This window comes from Apiospora kogelbergensis (assembly GCF_038363985.1).
Source record: "Apiospora kogelbergensis strain CBS 113332 chromosome Unknown utg000001l_segment0_segment0, whole genome shotgun sequence".
Lineage (NCBI taxonomy): Eukaryota > Fungi > Ascomycota > Sordariomycetes > Amphisphaeriales > Apiosporaceae > Apiospora > Apiospora kogelbergensis.
Window position 1 is genome coordinate 19613 of NW_027117418.1, and position 15716 is coordinate 35328.

Genomic DNA, 15716 nt, shown 5'->3' on the forward strand with positions numbered 1-15716 from the left:
CCCTGTAGCTATATTAGACGATTTGAAAGAACAAGGCCCAGTTCACCAGCTCTCTTGATCTCAGGGTGGTGATCTCCTTGGATCCCGGTGATCTGGGTCACTGTTGTAGATTGTGTGTCTGTCGTGCGATTTCCGTTGAAATTCTGAGCTGAAACGGACCACGGATCTCCGACTGCTTTCTTTATCTCCACGACAGGGCAGTTCTCAACATGCCTGGTGGTTGCCCGTCCTTGGAACTGTGACTGGAGATCAGCTCTGTTCACATCAACAGGAAAGAGTGGTTGCAACGAAGTATCGCAGTAAATTGCATGCTCGTTGCTATTGGGCTAGCTAAAGTCTTACATTGACAGTGGCCTGCGCGTGTGGAGGGTCAATTTTGACACGACTAGGTAATTTCTTGCTTATATCTCAAGAGACGTATGAAACTTTATTTAAATTTGACTGTGAGGCTACTCTGGACATACACTAGAATATCCGTAGAAGAATACCACACCTGTTACGTTATTGCTCAAATATGTGGCTGCCGGATATCGTAGCTTTCCTACCTGCATGTCTCACTAGACCTTGGATTGACTGCGACTACAGGTTCTTCAGTTGAGTACAGCCTTTAGAGCACGTGCACTTGACTCCCTTTGACTAAGCAACATGCCACAGCCCCCTTCCTTTGTTTGCTCTTTGTTTGTCCTTTGTTTGCTTATATTACACCCCTTTTTAACCGCCTTTTTAGTTTTGAGCCCTGCTCTGCTACCAATAATGAATAGTTATGCATATTCATTCAAAACACACTTCGTTATCTCTCACGACTCGCAAATGCCATTGTCTTCCTCTTTCTGATCATGGCCTATATCCTCGTCGAAGTCCCCGATGTGCCCTGTGGCAGGCAAATTCCCATTCCCGAAGCTGTCTTAGAACGATTACGAAAAACAAAGCAAGAAGCAGACAAACACAAAGTCGATACTTGGCTAGCATCGGTAGTGACACACGATACCGAGTCCGACGATCCCAACGAACCCAACGAGCCCAACGAATCTGATACGTCCCTCCCGACTAAGCGTGAGCGCCAAGATTGTAACGAGGACACTCAAGACCCTCCCATAAAGCGACGACAGACAACTACCTCGAATCCCTTAGCAAATAATCTCTCGATCCCGCCTAAGATGCCAGACTTGCAGAAGAGAAAGAACGAAACTGTAGACGATGTCAACCAGCAACTATCGAGTATCACCTCTAAAGGTTCCACGAATATAAGCAAGCGTCGAAAGGGGAACATTAAGACTGTGAAGTTCACGCACTACGAACAATTAGTGCGCCTCGAGAAGCCCTTCCTTATCGAAGAGATACCCCATTTGACAGCTTTGCTGCCGGAGGACATCCGCGACCTATACGATCAGCTCTGTGACATTTCCGACAAGAAAGACATTGTCCCTTCTTGTCTTCGCGAGGCCATCACCGAAACCCTCGGTCGTCCTTTCCCAGACACGTATTTCCAACCGCCTAACCCCGCGATCAATCCGACCGAAGCAAAAGAAGCCCACACAATGCTTCAGAGCATAAAGAAGATTGTGCAAAGTGCGAAGATTTGCAGACAATCTCTTCGGCATGAATGCAGCTGGAACACCCTTGTCCATGGCCCAGTCCTTGACCTAGTCTTCTCGAGTGAACCTATCAATCCGCCCGTGCTCTGGCAAGAAGACTTGCAACGACCCACTCGTGATCTGCATGTGCGATGGGAGTCGACCATGAGCGCGACGATCGCAGGCGACTCTTTGCCGCTGATACCGAATGTTGACAACCAGACCCAGGTCCCTTGCTCGGTTTCGGCCGACACCCAGGTCGTGCAAGATCGGCTGGAGGGCACCGAGTCTTCTACTCCATGGTCGGAGCCCGCCGACTTATCCCAGATGCATTCCCGCCCCTCCGGCAAAAAAATAGATTATGTAGCCGCGCTCGAATTTGGACCATTAACGGCGATGGGCCGGACCATCCATACCATCACGAACAACATGCAGTGGTATGGCGTCGGCGGCAGCCACCGGCCCCATCTAAATCACACTTGTTACAGCCCATTGAAGGATTCCATCATTGCCCTCTCTGTAGAGACCAAGCCGGACGTCACTACAAGCGACCCCTTGCTGCAGCTCGGCCTCTGGGTGGCCGCGTGGCATAAACGAATGTTCGACATTCGCTACCTCCTTGCGAATAATATCCTCACTTATACAGGACTCCAAATCGAACTCCGGCCTCGTCTAGTGACTGTACCCCTGATTCAGGTGGTCGGCCATCGCTGGACAATACACTTCGCTTGTGACCAGGGCGACCGAGGCGTTATCTACACAGGGTTCGAGATTGGGTCAACCTGGTCGCTCCGGGACGCATTTGTCTTGGTTAGCTCTCTCCGAGCTATCCGATCGTGGATTGAGACACGGTTTCGCGCTAGCATGGAGATGTGGTTTTGTAACAATGAAATGCCGGGAGTGCCATGCCGGGGCCTTGAGGGATCGACCTAGGTACTGCTACTCCAGTACATTGATATACGCTCAACATCCTCTAGAAGCATATAGCCTTAGTGGTCTTGCTGGCGGCACCGCATCCTTATCCCTTGGGCGACCTTAACCCCAAATACAGCGGGCGTAGGCTTATTAGATAATCGGAAGTCTGAGACATAACCCCTTGAATATAATACTGAGCTTAGTCCCATTTACGCAGCTGTCTACTTCAAATTTAAATTCAAACTAGTATGGTGACTTGATGGATGTCGCGGCGATTTGGGATTGCGCAGTGCGCTTTATGAGTTGTCAACGATCGCTGTGGTTTAACAAAGCCGAAGAAGCATTGATGGACTCTGCCTTCTAGTGGGAGGTGCGCATCTGGATGTCCGATAAGCCCCAGTGTGGCCACGTCAGCTTTGACATCACCAAGGGCTTCTAATGCATGTTGATTGATCTTGCGAATCCTAGTCCTTGGACATCGTTGGGTATCTTCGTAACCCCAGAGCACTTGAATGCGGAGCTTGCCTAGCTTGCTCATATATCCGGGAACCCGAGAACGTGGCTTGAAGATCCAGACCTGGTGGCGAGTCACCGCACTGAATGGGATCACCTCGTATTGGCCTAGCCGGATATGTCGGGAAACCCATTGCGCTCGAAGCCATCACCAACACGCCACTGCCAAGAGAATGCCGCATGCCTCCAGATAGCGGCGTGCATCGAGAGGAGCGCCTCAGGATTCTGCGCCATGCAGCTCGCTAGTTCGAAGGGATGTTGTCATCTCCAGCAGCAAGCAAGGCAGCGGGAAATAATAGGCCAAATAAGGTGGAAAACGAGAAAATAATAAGCCAGGAAATAGTAGGGCGATTTTTAATATAAAATCAGGAAATAATAAGTTAGGAAATAATAAAGTTCTTTTTAATATAAAATTAAGAAATAATAGGCGAGGAAATAGTAGGCCAGGAAAGAGTAGGCCAGGAAATAGTAGGGTGATCTTGGTGTGATATTGCGAGATAATACCTGCGACGCAGAATGCACCAATGTAGGGTGGTATTCTCCCTCTCCGGGAGGCGATCTGTGACGGCAGACGGGAGATTCCAGCCTATATAGGCGGCGCTTGAGCTGCCTGTCGCCCAGGTGCGACGAGGCTGTCAACTCTTGACTTGAATAAGCGTTTATGGGTGCCATCAATTACTGGCTAACTCTCGGGAAGTATCACAGGATGCCCTGAGATCGGAGAAAGCCACGAAGCGAAGTTTCTATGAGGCTACCACGGCCGATTTGAGCTCGTCTTGTTATTCGAAGCCACCGCGGGGTTGTGTTGCCGATCCTGGAGCTGTGTATCTAAGGGGCGGCAGGAAGACAAGGTCACTCTTTTCAGGCGCGCAAGGGGAACTACAGAATCAACTCCGTTTTCCTCGCATTGCTGCAGCCATGGGAATCCTGGAGATTCAGCCTGCTCATGACGCCGAAATCAGCGACACCGCCGAGCAGTCCAACTCCTCTCAGTGCTTTGACATAAGCGAGCTGCTTCCTTGAATGTGTCCCCTGCACGACTAATGGCATATGCCGGGATTACTTCCCAAGACGACTCCAGAGGATGACTGCGCCGACCTGAGCCCTCCACCTACAGCGTCTGATCTCCCGGGCCCTGATTGCCTCCAGCCGGGAGATATTGAGGTTTTGCCCTGACAAGTGGGACATCTCAACGCTGGCCTACAAGGCTGCCTCACCGTTGACGCCAAGACAGTTCTCATACTGCCTGACCCCTGGCAACTGGCGAAGCAGCTGTTTCGAGACAGGGCCGAGGTTGGTGGATCGTGTGTTCTCCTTGCCGAACCCCGCGAGAAAGCCCGATCTAGATCCTGATCTAGATTCCAGTAGACGTCGAACCTGTCATGATTCTATCCATACCTGCTCATCTTGGACTGGTCTCTTGGGCCGATCTCATAGCATTGCACATCAGCTTCGCTTCCAATAGATAAGGTCAAGCTGGTGCCATCTCCTGCTGCTCGGCTAGGCCCTTTCATCCCATGCAAGTTGTCCGTGGCCGGCCCAGTCAGATCCCCGAGCAACTCTCTAGACGTCAGTACGCGATAAGTTCCGGCATATGTTGAGCCATCTTCTCAGAAGCACGCGCGAGGCCGACCTGAGACCGCGGAAGGCCATATCACTCCAATGTCGAGCTGCCAAGCAGAAACTGGAGTAGATATCTCAACCTGCCACATCCCAGCCTCAGAGCTTGATATCCGGAAGTCCAACAAGTCGATCCCTCCCGGCGCAGATACAGCCATCACCGCCGAGACCGCTAGCAGCCCCGGAGCCGCCCTCGTTGCAGCAGAACCATGTCTCCATTCAAGAGCAGCTGGTGAGCTCCGGCGAGGGCGTTGACGACATGGAGCTTATTACTTCCTTACACTAGCTATTGTTTCGTACTTTAGTATTACAAAACCAGCTATTATTTCGAGGCCTATTATTTCGCACTTTTATACTACAGAACCTGTTATTATTTCGGGGGTTATTATTTCGTACTTATATACTATAGAACCTATTACTATTTCGAGGGCTATTATTTTGTACTTTTATAGTAAAACCAGCTACTATTTCCTTTACTATATCTCGTCACCGATGACGGCAACTGGTTGCCAACTCATTCCAGAGCTAGTGGCTGGTGCACAGGGGGCCTGCGAGCTCTCTTGGCTCGCTGCAGGGGCTGTGAAGTCATTCAGAACCAGCCGGGCCCATGACACCGGAATGCCACTATTCCCAGTCTCCTGCCTGTGCCCGAAAGGTCTGACCGTGTGGCCATCTACCTCACTTTGGATGCCATTGGACTTGCTTTACTGCTTCAGAGCTTGGGTGGTGGACAGTTGGCGTGCTCGACCAGGCCTCGGCACGATGACTTTGCTTCTGGCGCGAGCATCGGGAAAGGGATATTTATGGAGGGCTGCCGAGCGGGATTATGTCAAGCGTTGGTACTAGGGTAGGGGTATCGACACGAAAGGTCCAGCAGCCAGCGGCCGTTCCCTGTAGTTCGTGTCAGTCACGGCGTGGGATTGGATCTGTTGACGACATGGGCTGCAGCATCGTCAAGTATGCCTTCGACGGTCACCAGATATCCGAACTGAAGCGGCCCAGTGAGCACGCCACCACTCACTATTCCTGGATATGTGAAGATGGCGGACGTCTGATTGCCGTCTGGGCTGCCGTCTCATGCAGATTAAGCTGGAGCCGGTGCCGCTGCAACTGAGAGACAGGGGCAAATCGATGAAGGGCGTTCGAGAGGCAATAGAATCGGCTGGAAACGGGCTTTTGGTTGGGCTCGGGCTGGTCGTCCATGGAGAGCGGCTGTGCGGATATTAGCAAAGGATCAGATTCCTCTCAGAACCAAGCACCTGCGCTGGGCCCTTGGATCTTGACCTGTGGAGGTCGTCCATGCGAACCGATCTAGCCAGATGAACTGTGCATCCCATCCACGGCGTAGCAGACTCTCGTCAACGTCGTGCTAGCCCAGGCAGGAGTACGCACCTCCGTCTCCAGGTGGCCGTTGTGCTAGGTAAGGCGTGGCTAGCTGTTGCACCCTTTCCCACAGCGTCTGCTCTCGCCAGCGCTTGGGGTCATTCACTTCCGGTCCTGACGGAACTCCCTAGCTTGATTAGTACTTCCTGGATATTCACCTTAAGCGGCTTATTACTTCGGGGGCTATTATTTCCGGGATCTTCAGTCTGCGCCTCCAGCTTCTCGGACTCTAGGCTCTGTTGCTGACACCTGGTTACTGGGAACTGGAAGTAGGGGAGCGGGCAAGGCTGGAAAGGCTGCGGCGAAAGGCCAAGTGTCGGTCCATCCTGCGTTGGCCTGAGCCTTGAGGCCAACCGGGAATTATAGAATGGTTCAAGTCTTTCTTAGTGGCGTACTCACTTTTTAATGGGGCCTCACGCTGGAACTTCCAGGACCTGTCCGAGGCCACCCAACACGTACCTGGGCGAACACATCGTCACCCCGAAGGAATGCTGCAAGTCTCTTGATAAGGGGCTGTGATGCTTCGAAGGCGTCTGCAAACTCGAGGATTTCCTCTTGGATTTACTCTCCTGTGAAAGCCTCCGAGACATTGAACCGAAGAAACGTCAGCTGCGGTATGCTTCTCGAAACCACCGGACTGTGCGGCCGGTCAATGGATGTCAGGAGGAGCCGCTCGGGCAATCTTGAGACCCTGATGGTGCCCGTGTACTGTGCTGCTTGCTCGTGGAAGAAGATTCTTCCAGGGTCTTTTGCTGTCGTGGCTGACATGCTCTGGGGAAAAGAACGAAGCACATCCTTGCCGGCATTCACTCGGCTGTGCTGATGTGCATGTCGCCAACGGGGAAGAAACATGGTCCTGGGAATGTCTTCTTTGGCTCTACTCATTCGGTTGATGTCGAGCTGTGAAGGGGGCAGCCAGCATGCTCCGGATGCGCCGTCATCCAGCAGCTTGATTCGCAGTGAACTCGAACTGTCACGCCGAACCAATGCATGGGGCAAAGGAGAGTTGACGTTCCTGGCATCCTAGGCGCTTAGTGGTCGCTTCAAAGTGGAAGCCAATGCATCGACTTCCTTGGCCCTGATGGTCGGAAGCAGGAGCGGAAGGAATTCAGGTGCAGCAGGAGATACAGCAAGCGACGCAGCAAGAGAGGCAGCAAGAGGAGCAGCTAGATCAGCCGACGCAGCCGACGCAGTTTAAGACACAGGACAACGGCAGAGACACACTGAGTAAGGGAATACAGCAAAATGAACCTACATGCTCTCGTCTGGCCATTGCACGCAATCCAGTCGGGCTTTGGTGCGACCGACGACAAGGACTATAATCAAGGGATATTGCCCACCGATATAGGTCAGTCTCCTCCTGTCTACGTGACATTGCAGACACTGAGCCTTAAGCGCCCAGTCCTCTGGATAGCTACTGAAGTTAGGAGCTCTTGGAGGGGCTGGAAAATGTCCTGGCACGTTGAATCTGGGATAGATGTACGATACTGCCTCGCTCAGATACTCCAAGCACCTTTGCTGCCACCGTCACTGGCACCAGAGCACCCAGACTGTGGCTCATACGCTGGGATTGGAGATCTCGACTTGGCCAGGCTATTCGTCGAGGCAACACCAGCGGATGGTCCGGCTTGACGAAGATGCATCCCAGTCCTGCCACAGCCAGCCCACCCAAGCCCAGATCAAGTGAGCAATGGCCTGATGCCAGAAACACCAGACTCCCAGCCCGAACAGACGTATGCCGAGCCCCTCCTATTGCCATGTCCGATCCCTGGCCCCTCCTGCACTGATGGAAAGGCCTGTATCAGAGAATGGACCCCGACATGCGCAGCTCATCTCGGCTTCCTAGAGACTGCGGAGGACGTAGCTCACACCACACCACAAAGCTGTCCTTTCACGGGGTCACTCTGTCAACGTGCCTTAGTACATAGCTGCCCAGATGTCTGTCGAGCTTCGGATGGAGGATCTGGTCTTGCTGAGGTCATAGCGGCCTGTTACGTCTTTGGAATCGCCTCATCTACCTCCTGTATGGCCTCGCCTTACCCTGGGCGTCAGGAAATTATGAAGTGCGATTATTACTTCCTAGTAATACTTCCTGTTTTTACACCAAAATCACCCTTATTACTTCCTGGCACAATAATTCCTGATCTTATACTAAAATTACCCTTATTACTTCCTGGCCTAATACTTCCTACTTTCCTACCTTAAACCGACTATTACTTCTACAGATAATACTTCCTGATTTTATACCAGAATCACGCCTATTACTTCCACCCGTAATACTTCCTGTTTTCTCACCTTAAACTGACTATTACTTCCAGACCGTCCCGACCCTCTTCTTAGGTGTGAGCGATGCTAGGAGTTGTGGGAATCGTTCTCTTGCCCGTGGAGGTGTAAAGGCGCCGCCGCTACCAAGGATGCTGGTACTTGTGGTGGCGTGTGGTGACGAACAGGTCGGCTCCCAGGACAGCAGCCGGCATGGGCAACATCAGGAACCAACAGTATGTGTGGATGTCTGGCTTGGTTGGGACAGGCGAATGGTGGACTAGCTCGGCCTCTGCAGCCGCCATTCTCACGACGGTGATCACATCACAAGCAACGAGCACTTCCGTACGTTAGCCTGTATCACGGCGATGGCCGATGCTGACAAGGGCAGTGGACCAGTTCAGGATGACAGGGCAGGCTTGAAATCCCGGAGTGACTCGGATGAGCTCCATTGACATATTGATTCGAAAGGACGCGTGCTGGTGCGAAAGACGGTTCGGGTCTAAGAACCCCTGACACTTTCTCTACCACAACTCCCGGTCCATCCTTGCCGATCTCGAGACATTCAGCATTCAGGAGCCTCTCGGTGAGACAAGGCCATGTCTGGGTATAGCAGAATGATCCCACCCACTGAGCCTCGCCAAGTTGTCCGCGGAGTATGGAAGCATGCCACCTCTTCTCCCCTGAACGCTAGCGTCGGAAGTCAGTGAGCAGTATCCAGAGAAGTGCCATGCCGCCGTGATATCCAACGTCGCTTCATCAGGAGATTTGCAGCTGCCCCCGTCTGTTTCAAGAGCTCTCATGAAAGTTGATGCAGCAGAGTCGGGTTCGACACCTGAAGAGATTGGCCAAGGATGCCCATTCCTTTGCAAGCCGTTGCAAGTCGTAACTTTGGTGGTGCTTGAACTATGGTATGTCCACGTTTCGGATGAATCAGACCGTGGATATCTAGCAGGACGACGGGAACCTGCCGGAAAGCTGAAGCATCGTATGGATCTGTCACAGGTGTCTTTCTGCTCCTTCGTACTGACATTGGCGAACTGGTATTCAACAGGAGGTGGCGATGGCTAGGTCCTCTTCTCACTGCCATAATAAGGTGTTCAAGGCTATCAGGGCTGTTAACGAGACACTACTGTCGACAAGGACCCTTCCGCCCGTCCAACCAGAGCCCAGGCACTGGGATCACGGAGAAGCTGGGTTAGCTCTCTTAAGTTCAGGCTTGACAAAGCTTGCTTCATGGAAAGTCCCACGGGGATGAGCTCTGTGTGGCGGCACTTTACCAGGGTGAAGCCTGAGAGCCACAAGCCGAAATAAGATGGATGTCTACCGAACAGGATTGGGCGGTTTCGTGTCCGGGATCAATATCTTGAGATCGTCAGGGGTGAGATGAACAGGGGCGAGAAATATTACTTCTTGAAATCGCACCTTAAACCTACTTATTACTTCCTAACTTATTACTTCCTGGAATTGTATGTACAGTCCCACCTTAACCTAGCTATTACTTCCTAGCCTATCACTTCCTGGAATTGTATGTACAATCCTACCTTAACCCAGCTATTACTTCCTAGCTTATTACTTCCTCGAATTACACCTTGAGCTAGCTATTACTTCGGCTGTACTAAGGACTTCTGTCGGCGGCTTGGATTTATATCTACCTGAAGCGTTGCGGCTCAAGCACTAACCCGCCACGCCGGCGACGAAGACGCGCAGCTTCGTGGGTGGCGGCGGCAGCGTGGACGGGGGCGCCGGTGATTATCGTGGCGGTGGGGGAGAGATGCTCCTAGCTATGCCAGCTCCGAGTGCTGCCTCTACACTCTCTGCTGCTTAAGGTGGCGTCGAATAAGCCGGGCCTCTTATCCGGTGTCCCGGAGGCTGCTGCAAATATGGCAGCTATTACAGAGATGCTGAAAACTGACTCCTTGCCGCTCTTATGTTGGGTGTTAGCTGGGTGTCTAAGTTCAACATGTTGTCTACTTCCCTTCGTATACGAACAGGGGCAAGGAGATGACTGGGCGTCACCAGGGGTGCTTCCCAATCGCACCATATGGCCCAGGAATGGACATAGTATCACGCAGGAACAGATAAGACAGTCAATAAGAGCTTTAATTCTACAGACGACTACCTATGACCTTATCCGTCTCCTTCAGCGTTGAAGAGGATAGATGGTCTTGAGACACCAGGGAAGTCCTGGCCTCTCTCACTGCCCAGACGCAGACAGTGCTCCCGCCCGATGTACGTGACGAATTCGATCTTGAGGGGGCCGCCCCTACTATCCGGTAGAAAGACCTTCTGGTAGATGGCCACGATGCTGCCAAATCTCCTGTTCGCCTCGACCCAGCGCCCGCTATCGAGGTTTTCCGTATGGTTAAAGATAGCCCCACGAGATGTCAAGAGATCCACACCCCATGGTATCTCCGCATTCACTGGCTGTATCAACGGGATCATGACGCACTGGGCCTGGTACGCGCGCGCCAGGGCCCATTCCACATCGCCGACTTCGGGCTCGGTCAACGAGGTCTCGGCGATCAGGTCCTCGCACTTCAAGTGCTCGAACGTCTCGGCCAGAGCCTCCCAGGCTTGATGGACGAGAACCGCACCCAAAGTACTGCATATCATGCCATGCTGCTCCCACATTGGAGCCTCCAGATCGGGTGGGAAGAAGAGCTGATCCCACATGTACAAGTGGAAGCCGACAGCCATCCAGAGCCAACCGCGGTCAAAATAAGTTTGCCCGACCCCTTTGGTCAGCTCCCCACGCACTTGGTCCAGCGCCTCTCTGTGGACCAGCTGAGCTCCGGGGAGCGATGCGAATTAATGATGAGAGCCATCAAGGCTATGACGCGGCTCACCCGCGGGTTCTTGGTTTCGAGCGAGAGGGCAAAGAGATACGACCCTTCGAAGGTCGGCGTGCATATGGGAGCCGCTTTCTCCAGCTTCCCAAACACAACCAACGTCACCCGGCCCCGTCGAGTGACATGATATCCGTCAGAGCTGCCCCGCTTCTCGATGCAGCCCATCATGCCCAGGCGTCGCAATGCCTCAGCGGCCATTCTAGGGTCCGGTACACGCCTGATCGGCCAGTCGCATATCGGCACTCCCTCATACTTTACCACCAAAGACAGGAGCAGGCGCAGCAAGTCCTGATTCCAGGCTGGCCCTTTCGGATCCGGATTCGAGGTGGGGTGGCTTCGCTCGTCGAAAGGCCCTTGAACCAGACGACGGACGCTGCCCGGGTCTCGAGTCTTGAGGATCCAGGCTTCTTGCTGTTTGATGGCGTCATACGCCAAATCAATGGTCGTGGGGACTAGCAAACTTGTACTCGAATCGTAATGGAGCGCCGTGTACTGAGCCTGCGCGACAGAAAGAGTCAACCGCGGACAAACACCGACGACACCCAGCCCGGGGTTGACGCCGAGTGCCAATGATTCTCCGTCTGCACCTCTCTGGAGGATATCGGAAAACAGCCCATGCTTCCCCATTTCTGCTTGCGTGTTGACGAAGACGTCTGGATCCGGCACCATGTCTATACCGACATGTGCGATGACGAATCCTCCCTCTTGAATATGTTGCTGCATTTCCTTCCCTACCACATCAGCGAATTCCCCGTGAGGAATCAGCTCGGTAGGGATATCGGGGTTGGTATCGGGAACCTCGATAAGGGTCATGTGGCAGCCGGGGGCCCATCTGCGAAAGGCGGTGATTGTCCGAATGGAAATGCGGGTGTCGAGGCACAGCGCTGTCACGGCGTGGTCCTGGCGACCCAACCGATGAAGCAGCTGGCTGAAGAAGAGTTCGCCGTCGTACGAGCAGTACAGCTCGACATCGGCCAACACCACGCACTTCGCCGGCATTAAGTGCCATGGGAAGGAAGCGTAGGTACAGAGTAGCAACCCATTCCGTGGAATGGATTCCTCGTCCTGAACCGAATCTTCCCAGAGGCCCATCAGAAGGCCAAAATCTTCGGGCCAGGTGAAGTCGCGTGCCAGATGGAAGAACAGGGAAGACGCCTCCTGATAGTATGGGAGCACATAGAATATGGGCCCAGCATCGGCTTTCAATGTCATACGTGCCACATGGACCAGCAGCGACGTCGACTTGCCCGATGCATGGGGAGCACAGATGTAGGCTGCAGTCGACCTTGGGGGGCTCGGCGGAATGGGCGCGATGGAGGAAGCCGTCGATCACATCCTGCTTGGCTATCCAAGCAGAATGAAGATCCACGGTAGGGGGATCATCTATCTCCATGGCGCCTCCTGTTGACTGTGGACTGGACATCTTGGAGGATGGTGTTTTGCGGACAGGTAAAAATTCAACCTTCAAGGGAATCAAGGCGCAAAGTTGAACAGACAATGGTCAACTTATGCAAAGTTGGCCTGGGGACGTCAAAGTTTGATTAGGCAGGCCGGTCAATAGGGCATCAACTAACTGAAAGGCAGGCCGCTGTATCTACCCAAACTACAGCTTATCACTTCGAAGGACAATCCAATCGAAACTGGACTCTCTATGGGTGTTCTGCCTTGCTGTAAAGCTGCAAGCATGGATGCACTCCATTGTGTCGATTATAATTATGAAATCGAACCCAGCTCCCCTCTAGCTAAGCTCTCATGTTCCAACTTCTACTCATGCCATATGCCATTATTTCCCTTTGTCCTTTTACCATTTTCCAGTCCCGAACTGAAGTTAGATGGACGCTGTCCAATGATATCTGTCAGCAGGCAGTTCCTGATCCCCCTGATCTTGCTGTACGACCCGCGCGGTACGACAGTTGGCGGGCCACGGCCCAGGAAACTCTTTTGTACTTCTATTCCCACTACCCACGGACATATAGATGACCTACCAGGTGCTTGGTGACGCCAATGAGTACGTGATTGATTGAGACGTCATCAGTGTTGCAATATTCCATCAGATGTTTCTTTCGGTGGACTGTATCTGTTCTGAGCCAGAACATGAGCTGACTTAACCATTAACGAGTGCGATAGTAGGCGAGGAAGGGGATAAATTACCAAGTATGCCGTGAGTCTTGCTAAGTTAAATAGCAACACGGCCTGGGAGACCCAGCCGTCAAAGAAACTAGTGCTGGCAGCTCGAACCTCAACCGTTATAGAAGTTGTTTGTTACAAATTCGTCTCGAGAGCTCGAAGCAATCGGTTATTGGTGTCTTTTGGGGGTGAGGTTCGGTGTCTCGAGGAACGGCGGGAGGAATGTAGTGGTCAGCTGGGATATTGCTGGATGTAGAAGGGGCTTTATCGGTTCGCGAGAGTTACTGAAACATGGGAGAATGTTGGCTTGAGCTCGGACTTCGGCCGTAATGGGGAACCGTATTCTTGAGGCCTCGGCGAAAAAAGGTGTTGGTGGCTCTCGGGGGTGACTCTCAGGAGGTTTGGCGTCGTCTCGAGAAATGACGTGAGCATGTGGTGACGGTCGGCGTGTAAATGTTGGATGGAGATGGAAAGGGAGGGACGTTCAAGTTCAAGTCGAGGTCGATTTGCGAACGCCAATCCGACATGAGAGATTCGTAGGCGTAATAACTTGGTTTGTTGAAAGCAGCTAGGTGGTACAATCTCCATTACCTCCAATAGGCAATGATTAATTGTTCTGGTTGCCAAAGCTTTAGGCTTGCAAACAGCGCTGTATTCAATACAGAGGTGTCTGGGTGCCTATATATTTTGGCAATTAAAGCAAATACAAATTTCTCTCCTTCTTCTCTTCAACTTTCTCCCGATCACCGCATACAGAAGAAAGCTCAAATTGTCACAATTCCCCCCATTTCCAGCATCACCCGTCACGATGCCTGCGCCTCACGACTTCGCAGACCTCCCCGACATTCGCGAGCAGACCGACAATGCGCCGGCTCAAACCGTCTTCTTGATGACGGAAGCCATCGCAGGACATCGCTCGACGCCCATGCGCTGGAACAGCTTTGATGTTCTGGTCATGGTTATCCGCCATATTAATGGCCACTTGAACCAACCCGATTGCGTCGCCGGCACCAACGACGAAGAAGATTCCAAGAAGGCCTTGGTCAAACAAGAGAAGACCAACCCAATCTTGCGACTTGCCTGGTCCCGTTTCGAAGTCAACTACCAGTCTCAAATGGCCCAGGACATTGCCCGACAGGCCATAAAGACTATGCTGTGGCCGTCGATCCCGCTTCCCCAGTTCATGGAGCTCCTGGAGAGTAACGTAATGCTGGAGACCCTTTTCGGACGCGAATCCTTCCTGTTGTTTCACCCAATTGTGTTGAGTCAGCGCCTCGAGAGTCCGAAGAACGGCAGCTGGCTCCCCGAGGGCAAGGACTTTCCTTTGATCGAGTCGGCCAAGCAGAGCCTGGTGCGTTGGGATTGCGAGAAGGGAAGCCTGGCCGACTGTATCGAGTCGCGCTTTGGCATGTTCGAGAACGGCGAGCGGTGCTACTGGTACCGTTGCGACAAGCCCATCATCATGCGCGTGCACTTCACCGTCCGCCCCGACATGTTCAAGGACCAGGACGCGCACAATGCCCGTCACCGGTATGACGTCCTACAATGTCTGGTAATTGATGGCAGCGAGTGGGTGGCCGACCAGAAAACCGGTACGATCAAGTCAGTGGAGAAAGAGACCACCTACCTGCTATCCATGGTGGTGCGACTGGCCGACGACCGATACGACCAGCGCGTGCTTTTCCGGCGCTACAATCTGAGCGGAGATATGATCGAGGAACCGGAAAACTTCGAACATCGGGAGAAGGACTGGAGACTTCATGACAACTCCGGGGATTACGTCTTATTCTACGCCCGCTGCTCCGACAACGCGATCCCACGATACCCTGGCCCCCGCTTTCCCGAAGTGCCAAGCGAGGTTCATATTGAGGCGCACCGTCGATACTGCCAGAGCATGTTTGAGCGGTGGAATGCGGCTGCTAGCAACATGTAATGGAACTCGCCTCGTGATGGATTGCAGCTCTGCGGTCAAGGCTTGAGAGCTGGGTACTTGGGCCGGGCTCTTGCGTCGCAGTTAATTGCGAGAGATAACATATCTTTGCTGATCAATTGATTCGTCGGATTTCGTAGACTGAATTGCATACATTGTGACATTTCGAGATTAAGGTGATTTGATATTTCAAATATGAATTTTGTTTTGAACTATACACTGTGTTTATCCCTGAATGGAGCTCGCCACTCCAAGTGGTACTGCATTGATAAATCAATACCCAGTTCCTGGCGAGGAATAGTGGAATTAACAGAAAGGTTATAGCTATAGATAGACGGGCTTTTTGATTTTACAGGACATTCTTTAAGCAATGGCTCAGAATATAGAGGGTTGTCCACTAATAAGGGTGCTGGACTTACAGTAAGGTGTTAGTGAATAGGGGTGAGGTTCTAATAATTACAGTGGAGTCCACCTTATTATTAACTTACATGAAAGCCTTATAACAAATTCCAACATTGTCTTGATTCTGTATCCTTGTTA

The 15716-nt window shown here is 52.4% G+C and overlaps 4 protein-coding genes across 4 annotated transcripts; 3 read left to right on the forward strand and 1 right to left on the reverse strand.

Annotated features, from left to right (window-relative positions):
- Positions 1-1157: 1157 nt before the first annotated feature.
- PG998_000009 (uncharacterized protein) lies at positions 1158-2507 on the forward strand (the record flags this gene model as incomplete). Its single annotated transcript, XM_066866827.1, has 1 exon — positions 1158-2507. The coding sequence occupies one exon, from the start codon at positions 1158-1160 to the stop codon at positions 2505-2507; it is 1350 nt and encodes a 449-aa protein (XP_066735242.1).
- Positions 2508-7250: 4743 nt separating this feature from the next.
- PG998_000010 (uncharacterized protein) lies at positions 7251-7792 on the forward strand (the record flags this gene model as incomplete). The annotated part of the gene is made up of 2 exons (XM_066866828.1): positions 7251-7353; positions 7506-7792. The coding sequence occupies 2 exons, from the start codon at positions 7251-7253 to the stop codon at positions 7790-7792; spliced, it is 390 nt and encodes a 129-aa protein (XP_066735243.1).
- Positions 7793-10397: 2605 nt separating this feature from the next.
- PG998_000011 (uncharacterized protein) lies at positions 10398-12542 on the reverse strand (the record flags this gene model as incomplete). Its single annotated transcript, XM_066866829.1, has 3 exons — positions 10398-11054; positions 11117-12361; positions 12405-12542. The coding sequence occupies 3 exons, from the start codon at positions 12540-12542 to the stop codon at positions 10398-10400; spliced, it is 2040 nt and encodes a 679-aa protein (XP_066735244.1).
- A 1512-nt stretch (positions 12543-14054) lies between these two features.
- PG998_000012 (uncharacterized protein) lies at positions 14055-15179 on the forward strand (the record flags this gene model as incomplete). Its single annotated transcript, XM_066866830.1, has 1 exon — positions 14055-15179. The coding sequence occupies one exon, from the start codon at positions 14055-14057 to the stop codon at positions 15177-15179; it is 1125 nt and encodes a 374-aa protein (XP_066735245.1).
- Positions 15180-15716: the final 537 nt, after the last annotated feature.